The sequence below is a fragment of the Myripristis murdjan genome, chromosome 1, assembly GCF_902150065.1.
Source record: "Myripristis murdjan chromosome 1, fMyrMur1.1, whole genome shotgun sequence".
NCBI classification, from domain to species: domain Eukaryota; kingdom Metazoa; phylum Chordata; class Actinopteri; order Holocentriformes; family Holocentridae; genus Myripristis; species Myripristis murdjan.
This window is the reverse complement of record NC_043980.1, coordinates 16,437,558-16,453,815: the sequence shown is the minus strand read 5'-3', so window position 1 is coordinate 16,453,815 and position 16,258 is coordinate 16,437,558. Positions and strand designations below refer to the sequence as shown.

Below are 16,258 nucleotides of genomic sequence, written 5' to 3'. Positions count from 1 at the left end.
GAGAGCATGCTAACATTTCCAATGCACCGATGATGTTCATGAAAGCTAAATTTTAAGAACCAAAGTATTTAGATTGATTAGGTTTGGGTTCATTACCCCCTCATAAAATGGGAGGTCTTTGTTTACCTCACACATGCCCCTCCTCTCACAACCCCTGTTCTCCCTCAAACATCACACAAGCAAACACTGACATCAATTCCCATTCTAAACCAAATGCTAACCACACCATTATGCCACATGGCAGAGGGCCTTTTTGTGCATAATAAAGGTCAAGTTTGTTTACATTCCCTATACTCTGCAGGGAATCTGTCTGGGCTTACGGATAAGCATGAAACAGAAGAAGCACTCTGGAGAGCGGCTCTGTGTTTAAGCAACAATGTAACAGTAACAATAATGTATCAGCTGACGGGACATCAAGGATTAACTCCGTGCAATGTGGGCTATTATAATTCCTCTTTTTAAAAAACGACTGAACACTGAATAATTAAGCATGCACAATCATCTGTAAATGTGCTGCTGAGCCCTCTCTGGGCTGCAGTGTTGGGAATGGACTGGGGCATTAAGCAGAATAGATGGTGGCCAATTGGTGGCCCCTCACGTTGCTGCTATCACGGGTCAAACCGCATTATCTGCCCTAGCGGTCGCCCCATCGGGCTAATTAGTTGAAGCAGTGAACAGTTTAAAATGCAAACGTGATAGCTTTAGTGGACGGGGGTTTGATTAGATTACAGTATTTGCAGAAGGCCGTGGTGTTGTGGAGCAGTTCTGCATTAAATATATAGGAGATCAGAGCACTAGGGTTAACATAGCGCATTTTCTGAGAAAGTCGTGCCAGCATGAAACTACCGGGACAATGAGTTCCCCCTTACCTGGCCAACCTCGGCGATCCCTCCAGAGCCGTCGATCCGGGGACGCTTGCACTCCGCGCCGGCCGACTCCACCAGAGCCGCCGGTGTCTGAGCGTCGGGCTCCGGGTCTCCGCGCTTCATCCCCCGGACGGCTGCAGGAGCACCGCCCGGGTTGGCATGCACTCCAGCCATGGTGTCCAGCTCTCTATCCCGGTCCATCAGACCCCGGGACACAGGCAGCATGATGGATGCAACGTCGGTCGACATTAACATTTAAAAATCTCCTTATGTTCCCTGCCTTGATCTAAACTGGAATAAAAAGACTGACACCTATTCTTGGCCAGCTCGGTGCTAAAGCCAGTCTGTGCAAGATTCCTACACTGTATTTAAAAATCGTCTTAAAATTGAAAGCGAAAAAGGGCTTTAGCTTTACTGCAATAATGCCTAGATCATAGGCTGCACGATGTTTTCCACTGGGCCTTTGTATGACCCCCACTAAGAGTTGATGGATCTACAATGTTTTGGCTCTCTGATCAAGCAATTTGATCCAAGCACCGCGCTTGATTTAAAAACAAGCAGCTTATCGACGCCGCTACCGCAAAACGGAGCGTTTCAAATTAGCAATGCCCTCTAAAAATAAGATGGTCAGTTTAATTTCCAGCAGTGTTACAGCAGTATGTTCCCCTGGCCGTGTATTTACTGCAGGCTGCCCAGGGCCTACGCTATTTCAGATCATAACAAACCAATTAAACAAACACAGATCAAAACAATGGGTCTTGAACCGACCGCCCAATTTCTACAAACGCGTTTTTTTCCTTCATGAGATTATCTGTTTCGAGAGCTCATGAACATCCTACCGCAACCTCAAGACGAAAAAATCCCAAAACATGTCTTCCCTGTCGCCTTTTTCCTCCCTGACGATTAGCCAGACTTTTACCACAGAGCAGAGGTTTACTGAAAGTCAATCCTCGTCAGGAGCTCTCTCTTTCCCCCATGTTAAGTCCTCTAGACTGCGTAAAAAAATATTTCCCCCAAAACAACATCGGGGGCTACGGCGCTTCCTTCTCCCTCTCGCCTATTACTATTTTTTTAATTTCCTCTTCGTTTTCCCGGTGTGTTCTTGTGGCGTGTGTGCTACAGAAAGGAAATTGTCCACCCTCCCCCCCTTCTCTTGGTGTAGTCATTCCCCTCCTCCTCCTCCTCCTCCTCCTATCTTCCGCTCTCCCTTTGAACATTGAGCCAGGCAGCCATGCAGCCATCAAATACACGCAGTGTGCCGCAGTGCTTCCATACATTTCATAGAGGGAGTGGGGGTTGGGGGGTGGGGGCTTGTGGTCTTGTGAGGCTGCCATGCTCATGTTCCCCAAAACATCTGAATCAAGAGCTGCTCTATTCCTCAGATTTTTTTTTCTCCCCCCACCGGTACAAAATTTCTCCTAGATGCAGCCTTTGAAATAGCCTATTAATTGCTCTTAAAGCTGTAGTCCTGCTGGAAACCTGTGGCCGTGCAAGGAACAGAGGAGGGCTGAGGAGGCTCAACATCAAGCACAGCTCTAAAAGATTTCATGCCGAACTCATTACACAATAGTTGAACCAATGCACAGGCCAAGGTCTTCAGAGCCTGAGCTTTGTGAGTCAGCTGTGAGTCATACAGCATGGGGTACCTTATGTTCCTCCAGCATTTTTATTGCTTGGATGACACCCAGTGGTCAAAGGCTACAATGAGAAACAAGTACTTCAATCGTAAATACTCCATGATCATGCCTGGGCCTAACAAATCACAAAGTGGAAATGCTGTCAAGTAATCTTGCTCGAGTGTGCACGCTGTTGCGCTCAATGAACCGGTGATTCACTCGGGAGAAAGCCCAGGAAGTCCGTCTGAGTCCTGGCCATGCTCGGTTCACATGGGCTCAGCACTCGTGTAAACAACTGGTCTCCCAGTTTTTGATGGGGGTGGCACTTCCTGCTATAAAACCCAGCGGCTGTGAGCTTGGGAAAAGAAACACACACACACCCCCTTGGTTTCCTTTGGAGAACTTTTATTGGTGGTGAAAAGAGTGACGCCTGAGGCCTGAAAAGAAGAGGGTGGAGGAGATACAGTCAGATCACAATGGAAATGGAAGTCTGGTACATTTTTACAGCAGATAAACGTACTGCTTTCAGTGATATGGTGTCGAGAGCTTACGGGATTGTCTTGGAACGCCTGTGGCATCATCCATGTCATAGCTGAAAAACAGGAAATGGATCAGTCTTCATAAATAATTCAAAACACTCCTCATTACTAAATCATTGTCCCGCTGTCATATTGAACTACAGCCACTCTTCACTCTCAGGCTCGGTTTTCCACTGAAGTTTTCTATGGGACTCACGCTCATGGGCGTTTTTCCTAAATTCTTCCAGATCGCACAAACGGGTGTGGTGGGTGATTCAGCAGCAGCGCGCTCCTTTCTCCTTACCATCATTGGCCAAAGCATCCCTCGACACACGGGCCATCAAGAGGCGAGCAGACCTCAGTCGAACACATGAAGTAGATCTGAGAGGAAACAGGGAAACAAAGAAGCGGAGGATGAGATGTGGGCCTAGTCTCGAGACCTATTATAGTGCAGAGTACTACACAGCCAAATCCCAGCTGACAGCAACCATTTATCATGTTTTCGAATGGCCTTTCCCATCCCCCACCATTATGAATGTTGATTTAGAGATATAGCCGCATGTGTTTTCAATTTATATTTTCTATGCGCCTCCGCTAAATAAAATGCAAAGAAACCCATGTAAACATCTAGCTGCATTTATGCTCTAATCAAGGGTTTAGTGCTACATGTTTTGTTAAATCTCACCACAGGGGGTCTTCATAAATACCTACCCAATTTCCACTCTAACTATATGCATATTTCAAATAGTAAGTCTTGCTACAACATAAAATAGCAGGCCGTATAAATGCCTAAGTATGATATTAAATGCCATATCTTGCTAGAACTACCACTGAGACTTTCATCGCTGTCCAAAAACTTCAGGTAGTTTCAGTTCAGAGCTCAGAGCCTGCACGCTGAGGAGGGGTTCAGCACCTGGACCACACTGCCCCGCCACAATTATTAAAATTTGCTAAATCTACATTCTGATTTTTCCTATTTGCATGAGGCCCATTGATATCTATGGGCTTCCTTACCTCCTCATCAGCATCAGGATATTTGCCATCAGGAAGGAACTGGAAGGTGGTGATGGTGAACCTGCGGGTCTGGCTCCGTGGGGTGGGTGGTGGAGGGGGAGCCAGCACAGTCTGCTGGGAGGCAGGATCCAAGGGGTTGGGACATCTAGGGAGAGGATAGAGATCATTAAGGTGAAAAACAATAGAAAAATAATAATTCTGGAAGACATCCCCTTTTGTTGTCTCTCTCTCCATTGCCAATAAACACTAAAAACAGATTCTTGTGTATACCAACTCTTCTGTCTTATTCATGTCCCTACCTTCAGTGATATTTCCCCACCCCCGTCATGGGACAAGGACAGGCGCTCATCCAACCTACCCATTGTAAAGCAACACCCACACAGCGTGTCCAGAGCGGGGATAGGCCACACAGTAGTGCACCAGCAGCACCAAATTGGGGTCTGGAGAGTTGAGCAGCCGCACTTCCAGATAGAGGGGTTTCCCGAGCAGCATCTGCAGGGGCTGGTGGTACTGAGGGTAGTAGCTGCTATACTGGGCATCTGAGGAGAGGTGGTGTGGGAACAGAAGGCACCTATTGCTTAAGGCAGATTTTACCCACTTAAAACAAGGTGCTAGTTCTCCTACAGCTGACATGTCTGATGAAAACTCTGGCTTTGAAAGGCCCTTTTACATAATGGTTATGTAATAGAGCAATGGTTCCTTCCAACTTAACTGGTATAAGCAGATTGAAAATGACAATCTTGGGGTCCAAGGACACACAAACCCCCCCCCCCCCCCCCCCCCCCCAAATGATCTAATTCTTGAATATGCAAAAACGCTGTTCGGGTTGAAATGAAGACCATCTACCTTTGGCAATCCTGAGCTGAACTCCCATCACACCCTGGGCATGAATAGCAGGTCCCAGGGAGGGACTTTTGACCATGTAGCTCACGGAGACAACAGAGCCCGGCAGGTATCTGCACTCTACCAATAACCTAAGGGAGGGAGGGACATGGGAGGCATTGTCAGGGAAAACACAACCTTTAAACACTTCATTACGAAGTGTTTAAAAAGGCTCTATTTGCAGAGGACCCTGAATTTAATATTTTATTTTGAATGACTGCTCAAAAAACAGGAACGGGTAATCATGTGCCACAGATGGCAGAAAATTTCTGTTTCTGTTCCTTCCCAAAGACTACACCAGGTGCTTTAACTCAGTGGCTTTTAAAGTGGAACCCAGGGAAGAGTCGACAAGGGGCCCTCGAGGGACCTCCTAGGGGGCCTTCAGCAAAATGAAGAATTATGTAGTTTCACTATCATTTAAATCCCCACTCCTCTGATACTGTTACAATAAAAAATGTATGAGTGATTATTTTAAAATTATGTTTAAATCTTACTATTATGAATCTGTCTGTCAGTGTTCAAGTATGACATCCAAATCATTTTTTATTAAAGCCCAAAATCTCTTTTCATATCAGGGTCTCCGGAGGGGGGAGGTAAAATAAACAGTTTGAACACCCCTGCTTTTGCTAATTAGAGCACACTCCCAGCCAGTGAAGAGGAACTAATCAGTGAACGCACCTGGTGTAGCTTTTGGTTAAAATGGAAAACCTGAGGCCTCCGGGCCTTCTATGGCACATAATTTTGCATCACTGCTTGAAATTTTAAGTGGAAAATGGTCAGACCTTACAGGCGCGTCTCTGGTGATGGTGCCATAGTTGAGCGTGATGGACTGGACCATGTTAAGGATCTCCACCATGTAGATAACCGTTCTCCCCACTTCCTGTTAAGACAATGCATAAAAAGCAATTAAATGAGTCAGACAGGCAAAATATTATTATTATTATTATGAAACATGTCCATGCAATAATTTTGCATTTAAGCTCACAATTCGCCGTGTCCCGCAGCCATCAAGTGGGATCTTGAAGAGGGCGTAGTCTGAAGTCACTTTCTGAGGTCTGCAGGTGACGTCGCCAGCAGCAACAAGCAAAGCAGGGGACAAAGGGGGGTCCATGAGGGAGGCGGGCACCAAGAAGACAAAGTGGCGGTCAATGGTGCACTCTGGAGGAGGATACACACACACACATACACACATACAGTTATCCGAAAGGTCAGCTGAACAAAAGGTCAGAAATCTCAGGAGGCAATTGATAATGAGACCCAAGGTATCTTATACCCTTTTCACACTCTGTGTCACTGCCAGCTTGAATCATGCTGTGCTGGCCCTGAATATGCCTCTTCACACATCCAGCAGCTGTAGAGCTTACATTTCCGTGCCCAAAACAGCTCAACTGTGCTCAGCTAAGTGGCGTGAAACTGCCAGTGGGGACATAAACTGCAGCTCACCATCCATGGCGTAGTAGCAGGCAGGGGGATGCTTGCTGAAGCAGCAGCCCAGGGAGAGGCACTGTGGCTGGGATAGAGAGCCCGGGCCACAGGGGAGACGCTGTTCACTGGGAAGGTTGCATTCTGAGGGACAGCATGACAAATGTCAGCCGCACTGTTAAAATAGCGTTGAATGGTCTGAATGAGACACCCTTTGGCATATCGAGCAGCCTTTCGAAATGGTAAACTCAAAATACATCTACCTTTACCGGGCGCTGTAATGGAAACCGGACAGGACAACTGAGCCTCTCCTCTTCCATTTGCTGTCATGTAGACAATGTTTATCAGGTGCACTCTCCCCTTTTAGATGACAAGGTTTATCAAAGAGTTTAATGGTCAATTAATACAACAAACGGTCAGTTACATAAAGGGCATGTGCTCAATGGGAAACATGAAAGTCAATACTTGCCTGTATACTCATATGACAGTCTGAACTCAAAGGGAGATCCACAATGATTTGGCCACCTTTTCCCGTACTCGCAGAATATCTACAGTGCTTTGGGGCATCCTGAAGTTTCATCTGGTTCCCTTTGAAGTCTGAAAACAAAAGATTATTGAGGAAAAAAGGGCAGTAGAAGTGTACACACTGCATACAGTAAGTTGCTTCTATGCAGTCCCTGAAGATAAAAGTAGCAATTGCAGCATTTAACATGACGAGGCACTGGGAGATTAAGCGCTGCACAGTCAAAACAAAACCAGGTCTACCTTTCCCCTGCCACCGCCCCCATTCAAGTGAACATACAGCGCTGCGTTTAAAAAAAACAGCAGCCCCCTGAACCATGATGGAATTCAACTCAAGCAGAGATAATGGCAACCACATGCATCTGAAACATATACTATACAGCATGCACACAAGTGTATACACACACCCTTAACAATAATTCCAGAAATGGGACCAGGGGGAAGCTCCACGCTCATATGGCGAGGGGAGCAGAAGATTTTAGGTTTCGGGACAACGGAGGTTTTGAGGTGGCCCTTGGTCTTGCTGGGATCAACCAGCGCAGGGGTAAACGGCGGCTGTTGGTACGGACACTGCAGCTCCACAGTCCTATGCTTCATCATGGACAGGTCCAAAAACCTCAGGGTTAAGGACGTGGTGGTGGGGGTCTGCGGAAAGAAAGATCATTGGGATCCATTTCAAAAACAATGGATCTGGTTACAGTTTAATACAAATACACACAGTGTCCATCAGCTGAGCACACCAAGTTGCCTTTGTCCTCATTAGCGTGCTCTGCTCAGTTTGCAAAACTAACTGGAATTGTTGCCAGAGGGGTTACGTGAAACATGAAAACCCCACCCTCTTGCACATGCATGCACATGTTTATGTCATATCAGATTTATCTTCAATATGAGCTGGTGACTGGGGAAAAAAAAAGTTCATGTCTGCATCCTAGTGGTAAATACAAGTAGGGCATTTGGGAATAGATTTTTTTTTTTTTTTTTTTGCAGGCTCAGATATCTCCCACATGATATCACAAACTGCCTGTAGAGCTCAAAGACAGGCAGCAAACTAAGCAGACAATTCACGTATGTCAGCAGTTTGAAAATAAAAACAGGCGGTTACACTCACATTAATACAATCAACCTTACTTAAAAGGAAAATGACCTCTTCTACAGTTCCTTTATTTTAACTTATTTTATAAAAGTTGCAGTATTTTGAATGTGGGTGTTTCAACGAGTTAAAAACATGATCATATCTGAGCTGCAGCAAGGAGATGCCATTCCATTCTTCCACATGAACGCAGCATAAGTCAAGCATTTCTATAAGAACAAGATGGAGGGTATGGGAGAGCGGTATGCAAGAGGATCTCACCCGTTGCTGGCTGTGGCAGGCAGGCAGGGGAGACTGGAAGATCACTCCAGAGCCTAAAGCCGGCCGCAACATGTACCCACAGAGGGGTGACACACTGGAGAGGAGCAGCCATGTCCTCTTCTCGGCTGCCATTACAAACACCAGCGGTTAGACCATTATTAATTATAACAGAGTCATACTTTAATTTCCAGGTGAAGAAGAGCTGATGTGAGACCATTAAACAGGGCATATTTGAGCATGCAACCATCATGCTGATATCATTAAAAAAGCGGCTCTGAAACTGCTTACAAAGGCAAAACTTTGTGTAGACATGCCACCTCTGCTTACAAGATGCTTGGGATAAATATTAGTGCCAAGTTTATGAAAATTAAATAAGTCTACTGTTTTCATCAAAATAACTCTAATCTGCTGAAAGAATGATCCACAAAAGGCGTGTTGAAGGCATAAGTGAAAGAACATTCTTTTACAAAAAGGGTTTGAAACATCAATTTGAGCATTAATACATTTTCTACCCAAAAAGAAAAAAAACAAGTGCAGAAAATAAGCATGTTTATTTTTCCCTGCAGTGTTCTTTGTCCAGTATTTGATGCTTGTGATTTGCATATTTTTACCCCTACTCACTGGGTTGTTACCAAAAGCCCAATGAGTAATGCAACTTGAGAAATGACAAATGCAACTTTTCACATGTGGCCTTAAAGAGAGTTCGTGCCGAAGATGGGATATTTGGCAGCGAGGAGGAATTTTTTTCCCCCTCCACATCTGGCTCTCCTTTGAAGAATGGAAATGCCACGTTTCTCGCTAATGTAAATAGGCCCAGTGTTTACACAAAAACACAGCCACTGACCTCTGACATGGACGGAGTCAGGGTGAGCAGAGGGCAGGAGGGCCACCATCCTCCCTTTCTGGCACTGGATGGTTGGTGACAGCGGAGTGGGCTGACTGGAGGTAGGTGCTGCAGACGTTGTGGTGGAGGTGGTGGAGCTAGTTGGCTGATCAGTTGGCGTGGCAGGAGAGGAATAAAGGGGCATATGAGGATAGTATGGATGGTGGTGTGGGGGGTAGGGAGGATGATAATGAGGGTAATAGTAGTTAGGGTAAGGGTTGTAGCTACAGAAAGTGTGAGCGCCAGGGGGGCAGGTGGCTCGATGACCTTGGGGATGAGCTGTGGGCACAACTTGCTGCGGGTAAGAAACTGACCCATAGGGATCATAAGGGTTATATGAACCAGGTGGATACAACAAAACATCTGGGTGCTGTGGCTGCTTTGGAGCTTCAGGAGGAGGAGGAGGAGGAGGAGGAGGAGGTGGGGAGGGAAGGGCAGGAGCAGGTCCTTGGGTAACTGGTGCTACAAAGGGTGAAGGTACGTACGGCACATAATCAAACTGATGGTGGTAAGGAGCTATAGGAAGTTTCTGTGGCGGAGCAGTAGAAGGAACAGCAGTGGTGGTTTCTTGAGGGTAATAGAACGGCTCATAGGGAAAATGCATACCAGAGGGATGTTGAGGAGGGCCAACAGGTAATTTGGGAAGCTGATGGGGCGGGCTATCGTGCCCTGGGGTAAGATTTGGGTCAGATCCGACTTGGTCTGCCTCAGAGGGCTGGTAAGGAAAGAAGGGATAATTTGAGTGATCTCCTGGAGAGTAGGGCAACTGGCCAGGCCCCATGGGGTAGAGGGACTGCTGGGACTGCTGGAACTGGGATCCTGGAGGACTGCCTGGAGTGGGCCGAGAGGGTTTGGCATGCTGTGGGCCGGGAGGATAGGCCTGGGGCAGCTGGGGGTACTGGCGCCCAGGGTAATGGTAGTGGAGGTGCTCCTGGGTTGGGGGCTGAGGAGAAGGAGGAGGGGAAGTGGGTCTAGGGATCAAAGGGTCTGGGAAGTAGGGATACTGAGGGTCACTGGGAGACACGGGGGGAGAAGATGGAGAAGAGGGGGAATAGGGGGAAAGGGAAGAGTCAACTGGACAGGAGAGGGTGTATCCCTTTCCATCTAACAGCAGCAGCACATGTAGGCCATCCTGGGGGAACAAAAATGAATAATGTCAGTTATCATGGTAACAAGGAAGAAGCCTGCATGATAATCCATCTAATCAAAACTTACTTCAACAGCGACACAAGGAGCACTGAAAGGGATGAAGACCATAAATCCCCCAGGATGGGAGTCAACATGGTGGGCACAATCCGGGGATATAAACAGAACCCACTCCCCATTCACTGTGTGAGAGAGCATGGAAACTTTCTTATCAGAATCCTTAAGCCATTAAAAGATCAAATGTAAACTATTGCTAAATATTAAAAGATATATATAAAATAAGAAAATTAAATAAAAAATGAATTACATGTCCATTGTAGAATAAATACATTACAATTCATGTGAAATGTACTGCATTTTGATATGATTGTCTCCTTTAAAAAAAAAAAAAAAAAAAAAAGATTTTTCTCACTACAGAGATGTATGTCAGCCCATCACAGCAAAAACAAGATAATTCACCAAGGAATTCAGCATTATGCCCCCCTCAAAATCACAACCTACCTACTGCTAATATTGGCATATCATCCTTCTTCCCATGTATTTGGACTGCAATGCCGTAGGAAGAGCAGAGGACTGAGAGGGCCGTGTGGGAGGGGGAGGGAGTAGGAGTGAGCACCTGCACCGGGCACAACAGCTTCAGCGGGTTGCCCCACCAAAGCATGGGCAGGACATAACTGCCATTCTGTCAGGGAGGGGGTAGAAAAACAATACAACATGGCACGTCAAAAGAAACATGCCATCGTTGCAGTTACTGTCACAATAACAAGAAAATGGTGCCGCTGCTACCTCCTGAGTGATATAACATCCATCATAAGGTGCCATCATGACAAGATCTCTCCATGACATCCGCACTGAGTAACCACAGTCTGCAGGTAACTGGAACAGGGAGATGGGGGAGGCACCCTCTGCGCGGGAAAATATAGTTATTGAACAAAACCACCAATATTAAAAAAGGAGGACAAAAAGAAAGAGGAATCTTCCACTGCAGTCTGTGGTTTTCAAACTTAAAAACCCTCTCAACGGGGACCACAATTTTATACAGATTTTGCGATGCTGACATAAAGCAAAACAGTTTCATAAAAAATTAAACTATCCAAGTCTGCAGCAAAATAGGCTAATGCACAGGAGTCTTTGTGAATATGCATTACATTCCCTGATGGAGGCCAGCCTTGGCTGCAGTGTGCTCGTACACTATTCCTGCCACATGAAGCATTTTAGTTGCTGTAGTTTCTGCAGAGAGAGAAAGCCTCTTAAACTTTTTTTTTTTTTTTTTTTTTTTTTTTTGGAAGTTGTGTGGGGGTTAGTGGATCTTAATGTACATTCACAAAGACCTGCCACTGACTGGCCTATTCTGACTCTATTACCTACAGGACATCAGGACAGGACATCACTGGTGTCTACTCCTTCTCAAAATGTTTTTTTTTTTCCTAAAATGGATAGACTTTTCAAAATTACCCGCAACCAATTCTGTATTCACATCAGGATTTGTATAAGGTATGACATATAGGCCTATGTAAGGGTTGGTGTAATGAAAAACTGTAGTGGCTTTGCAACATTTTTGACATTTGAGGCACCTCCAGTCAAACTGCTGTTTTTAAAGCCAGTCTGGATTGACATTGTTAGTAAAGACTGTCAAATATCTCACCTCTGTCCACTAACAGGTTTGTGGATCCTAGTCCAGAGGCGGTGAGGGTCATGATATGGCCATCACACTGCACCAAGGGCCTCAAAGCCAGCCATTCAGAGAAATGAGGGCTGGCGTCAAATGATGGGCCTAAAACCTTGCCTTGGACACCTTGGAAACCTAATCATAAAACAAGCATCCAAGTCAGTGAGGATAGCTTTGCCTTATCCTGTAAAGCTGCTCCCTTGTATTGATTGTCTCTGTGTTGTCATGAGGAAATCAGAGAAACCTTCACCTGTAAAGTCCGCTTGGTACCCAGCCTCAGAGTCAGGAGCCGGGGGCCGCTGGTGCGCATTTACATTACCAAAGATCCAAGATGTGTCTATGGCCTTTTGCGCAAGGTTGACGTTAGTTTCACCGAGCTTGGGGGGACTGAAATGAGTGAGTGGCTCTCCAGGAAAGGCGGCGGGATAAACCAGGTGTGCTTGAGGAGCCAGGCGGTCGGATTTGTCCAGCGGAGCAGCTTTTGTGATGATCCGTCCTCCTGGGTTCAAAAGTGCTTGTTCGGCGGACGTGTAATTTTTTGGCTTTACGCGCTCCCATTCGGTAGACGCTTTACCCTGGTGGGAGGCAAATTCACTTTGGCCCTTGAACTTTCCTACTCTTACCGAATTACAAACGTGAAGCGTATTCCAGGCTACAATTACCACACATAAAATCAAAGATATTCCTGTTCTCTGCATGCAACACATCATTGATGCGTTTGCTCCCGTGTGCGCACCTGAAAATGAGGGCGATCAATTATGTGTCATCAAGCATGGACCAATGGAAAAGCAACAGCCATTGAGACTATAAGCTAATAAGAAAATAAGTCTCGGTTGAGGTATTTAAAGTCATTTCTTCAGCAACATAACACATAAGTTTGATCTTTGTAGCCGCACTTGAGTGGCAGATATTGATTATTTAAAGCTGTTGTCTGTTTTAAAATATAGTTATGGGAGGGCACCACTCGCAGCGCTGAGGTAGCATTTAATTAAAACACTCAAAAGGGAATTTAAATACGCACTTGATTGTTTTTAAAGGGTTAGAAGTAAATTGAGAAATATGATAGTATTATTTCTTCACCTCCCTTTCCTCGATTCCACACCTAAATTTTGAAGTTCTAATGGACTAAACATGAACATGTCACCTTTGCATAAATTCAGGAAAAAAAGATTTTTTTTTTTTTATTGACAATTAATAGAAAATACTCAGACATACAAGACAATACAATTAATAGGCAATAGAGTCTACTAGTGCAGCCACTTTTCTCCGCTGTTTATAATTATCTTCTTTTGGTATTATTTGGTACTCTCAGTGGATGATTAGGGAGGTGGGACTGATGTTCAACAGCCTTTTTAGGGGGTCTTTATGTCAAAATAAGGTTGTGGCTGCTGTCACTTATAAAGATTAGCCCACCAAAGGATTAGTCCTAGATGAATTTTGGATAAAGAGCAAACTGGGTAACACTGGCACTGATTTTGATACTTGAGACAACTGATGGGTTATGGAGCAACATGACCCAGTTGTAGGTGAGGTGGAGGAACAGAGATGACAGGGTCCATATGTGAATCAGAAGGGGGTGGAGGGAAAGGAGGCGAGTCAGGAAAGTGGTGTGGCCATGTTGAAATTTCTTCTTCCTCTTGGTTGGTGGTGTATCGCTGCAGATTTGCATTAGGCAGCTCCTGGTGGGACTGCAGTAAGCCTGAGAGTCCAGAGGCAATGAAAGCTGGAATTAATCTCAAAAGCTCAGACCTGTTGTGCTCTGCAGAACTTATATCCCCAAGCGATGGCTGTGGTAATCGATTGGATATTATGGGAATGTTGAGTGACAGTTCAAAAGGACCTGGAGTCATAGGGGGTAGAGCTGGGAGCCTGGCAGTGTTGTGTGTAAAGGGCAAATGGACTTTTGTGGGCTGGGCGGACAGGTGCTGGGTATCAGCTTCACTATGTTGTTGCTGTATGTTGGGAAGCTTGTGCTGCTCTTGTTGTGTGACACCGGAGAGCAACAGATGGATGTCGACCTCTGGGAGAAGGGCGTCAAGAGCCGGGTCCGAGATAGTTTGCATTTGGAAGCTGGATGGTAGCATGTTTGACTGATGTCGAGGTGGGGAGGGAATTTGCAAAGGGCACGAAAGCTCCATTTCCCTCTCCCTGGATCGAATGTAAATCCTATACATGCCACCCTATAAAGACACAGGGAAAACATGAGAAAATATTTGAAGCTGGACATAAAGTTTACTGCGAACTGTGTTGGATATTTCAAAACATCCAACAATTATCAACATTATCCATTCACTGGCTCATATTTCTTTGTTTAATAAAAACCACATGGGCATTCGCCACACACTGGAAGCCATATTGTACCTTCTGTATCAGCCCACAAGTTGTGAAGGGAACAGAAAAGACCACTGACTCAGACTTGGCATATGAGAGGAACCGGCACCGCTCAGCAGCGTAATGTAACCTCACCCACCTGCCATTCACTGTGAAGACAAAACAGTCAGGGCCCTCACCATTACATAAACAACAACAATGCACAATTTGAACCTGCGCGCTCCACAAGGGAGTCAAACATCAGCCAGCCAGCAAGAATTTCATCTTAACGTATGTGATATTTGGACTCACGAGGTCTAATACAGGGCTGCACACAGACTTACACAAAACCTTGAGTCTGCCAACAGTCTCTTCTCCAAAAACTATTAGATCCATCGATGACGCTGTACAAACAATTCTTGGAAAAGGGACCCGGACTGGGCAGGATGCCTTCATTCTAGATCTTTGCCAAACCACTGGCAAAATATACTTGTCTTCCTGCAAAACAGCAATTAATCAAAATTACTTGTTAGCTATGGAATTGCATTATTCCACATGGTGTCATTGGTCTTGTAGCACATGAAGAGGACATGATTGCAGAAAAAACCCAAATATATGCACGATATCTGCTCTCAACAGTGAGTCAAGTAAACTCTGGACAGTCATCGCGGTTCATTCCATTCCTGCCTGCTTCTGATCACAAATGGGAAAATGTTGAACTAATTCCTAATCCTGAACGGTTTCCAAGTTGCTCGGATTAATTTAACAGTGGGGCTTCTCAATGCGAGTGAGAGTCTTGTCAGTGAAGCAGGGAGTGGTCACTGAAAGAGGAAAAGGAAGCAATTATGGTATCTATCCTCACCCTACCTCCAGGAGGATAAAACAGCCATTGTAGTGGGCGATCAGGACCACCTCAGTCCAAGTCGTCCTCACTGAGAGGCCACAGCCCGAGGGCAGATGGGACAGAGGCAGGGGAGTTGATGTGAGGTCTGCTACAAGGACAAAAAAAAAAAAGACCTCACACATAAATGATACTAATTGACTGTTTTACTATACAGCTCTTTGGCCGAAATGGATACATTCAAAACCACTTGACATTTCTCTCATCCAAGACGGCCAATGAAAGCTTTACCAGATGTGTTCTGTCTATCAAGTGACCACAGTAATCCACAAATTACATGGTATTGATTATCACTGGACTGTAGGTATGTTTTAATTGGAGGCTGTAATTGTGTTAGAGGTTGGTTAAGGAGGCATAACCCATCTATAGGCACAAAGACTTGTGTTACAGTTCGTTACGCCAAGGCCTGGCTTACATCTCTCAATGAGGAAACTGTCCATGGCCTGCTGCAGGAATGTGATTATCATGGCTTCGTTCCCACAGCGGACAGTAGGACGCGCAGAGGAGATCCCCTCTCGTCCCTCCACAGGTGCCCGTCCACAGTCTGCTGACACTGAACTAAACAGCTGCTGCTGCTGTGGAGGGAAACCTTCACACCAGAAATGACATTACATTGGGAAATCACCCATGCAATCACCCATCTGTTATGACAAAACTGATTGAAACACACTGCAAATTATCTATTCAAAGGTTTTTATTGATTTGGATTCATTTCAATTTCAGGCTTGTTCACCAATCAACACTGCCTAGTCCTCGTGAGACAATAAGTCACTTTTCACTTACTTGGAAATGTGTTGCTATCAGGCTGAAATTGCTGTTGGATACCAACATAGCGATGACCTTTTCCCCCATGTTTTAACCTAGAGGAATCAGCATGCACCGCACCACTGGGTATACTAGTTCTTGTTAACGTCCTGCCTGTGGAGAAGCTGTTTAAAAAGCACCAAGAGCTAAAAAGTAACCGTACAAGCAAGAGATATGCTTGTGGTACTTTGCAGTACATATTAAAAAGCATCCAGTGGACTTTAGGTGGCCTGAAAGGGGGGAAAAATCAGCAAAATGAGAGACAGAGAGGGACAAAAACAAAAACAAACAAACAAAAAAAAAAAAACGTTGACAGTGCAGCTGTTTTTGCTAATTATGTAAATGAGACACCCA

General features: G+C 45.4%; 3 protein-coding genes across 9 annotated transcripts in view; all 3 read right to left on the bottom strand.

Annotated features, from left to right (window-relative positions):
- rbfox2 (RNA binding fox-1 homolog 2) overlaps positions 1 to 1,972 on the bottom strand; it is a 35,937-nt gene extending 33,965 nt beyond the window's left edge. For all 6 annotated transcript variants that reach the window (XR_003928221.1, XM_030051118.1, XM_030051135.1 and 3 more), the window contains exon 1: positions 870 to 1,972. Coding sequence is in view for 5 of the 6 variants with exons in the window: in XM_030051118.1 (XP_029906978.1) it covers positions 870 to 1,121 (252 nt within the window). In the remaining variant the exon portion in view is untranslated. The remainder of the gene's footprint in view (positions 1 to 869) is intronic.
- Positions 1,973 to 2,799: 827 nt separating this feature from the next.
- On the bottom strand, positions 2,800 to 12,633 carry LOC115361323 (uncharacterized). Its single transcript, XM_030054743.1, has 19 exons — positions 12,140 to 12,633; positions 11,866 to 12,024; positions 11,007 to 11,125; positions 10,722 to 10,902; positions 10,290 to 10,402; positions 9,036 to 10,206; positions 8,192 to 8,316; positions 7,248 to 7,485; positions 6,788 to 6,915; positions 6,582 to 6,678; positions 6,340 to 6,462; positions 5,882 to 6,054; positions 5,679 to 5,776; positions 4,861 to 4,988; positions 4,373 to 4,553; positions 4,015 to 4,159; positions 3,305 to 3,381; positions 3,034 to 3,074; positions 2,800 to 2,919 (listed from the first exon to the last, which is right to left on the bottom strand). The coding sequence occupies exons 1-17, from the start codon at positions 12,597 to 12,599 to the stop codon at positions 3,307 to 3,309; spliced, it is 3,714 nt and encodes a 1,237-aa protein (XP_029910603.1). The 5' UTR covers positions 12,600 to 12,633; the 3' UTR covers positions 2,800 to 2,919; positions 3,034 to 3,074; positions 3,305 to 3,306.
- Positions 12,634 to 13,044: 411 nt separating this feature from the next.
- LOC115361332 (uncharacterized) lies at positions 13,045 to 16,214 on the bottom strand. Of its 2 annotated transcripts, none has more exons than XM_030054753.1 (6): positions 15,884 to 16,214; positions 15,516 to 15,689; positions 15,067 to 15,188; positions 14,544 to 14,697; positions 14,251 to 14,369; positions 13,045 to 14,069 (listed from the first exon to the last, which is right to left on the bottom strand). In XM_030054753.1, the coding sequence occupies exons 1-6, from the start codon at positions 16,113 to 16,115 to the stop codon at positions 13,389 to 13,391; spliced, it is 1,482 nt and encodes a 493-aa protein (XP_029910613.1). In that variant the 5' UTR covers positions 16,116 to 16,214; the 3' UTR covers positions 13,045 to 13,388. The 2 variants fall into 2 exon arrangements, with proteins under 2 accessions (XP_029910613.1, XP_029910612.1); XM_030054752.1 differs by having other exon boundaries at positions 15,067 to 15,191; positions 15,884 to 16,212.
- Between the last annotated feature and the right edge of the window lie 44 nt (positions 16,215 to 16,258).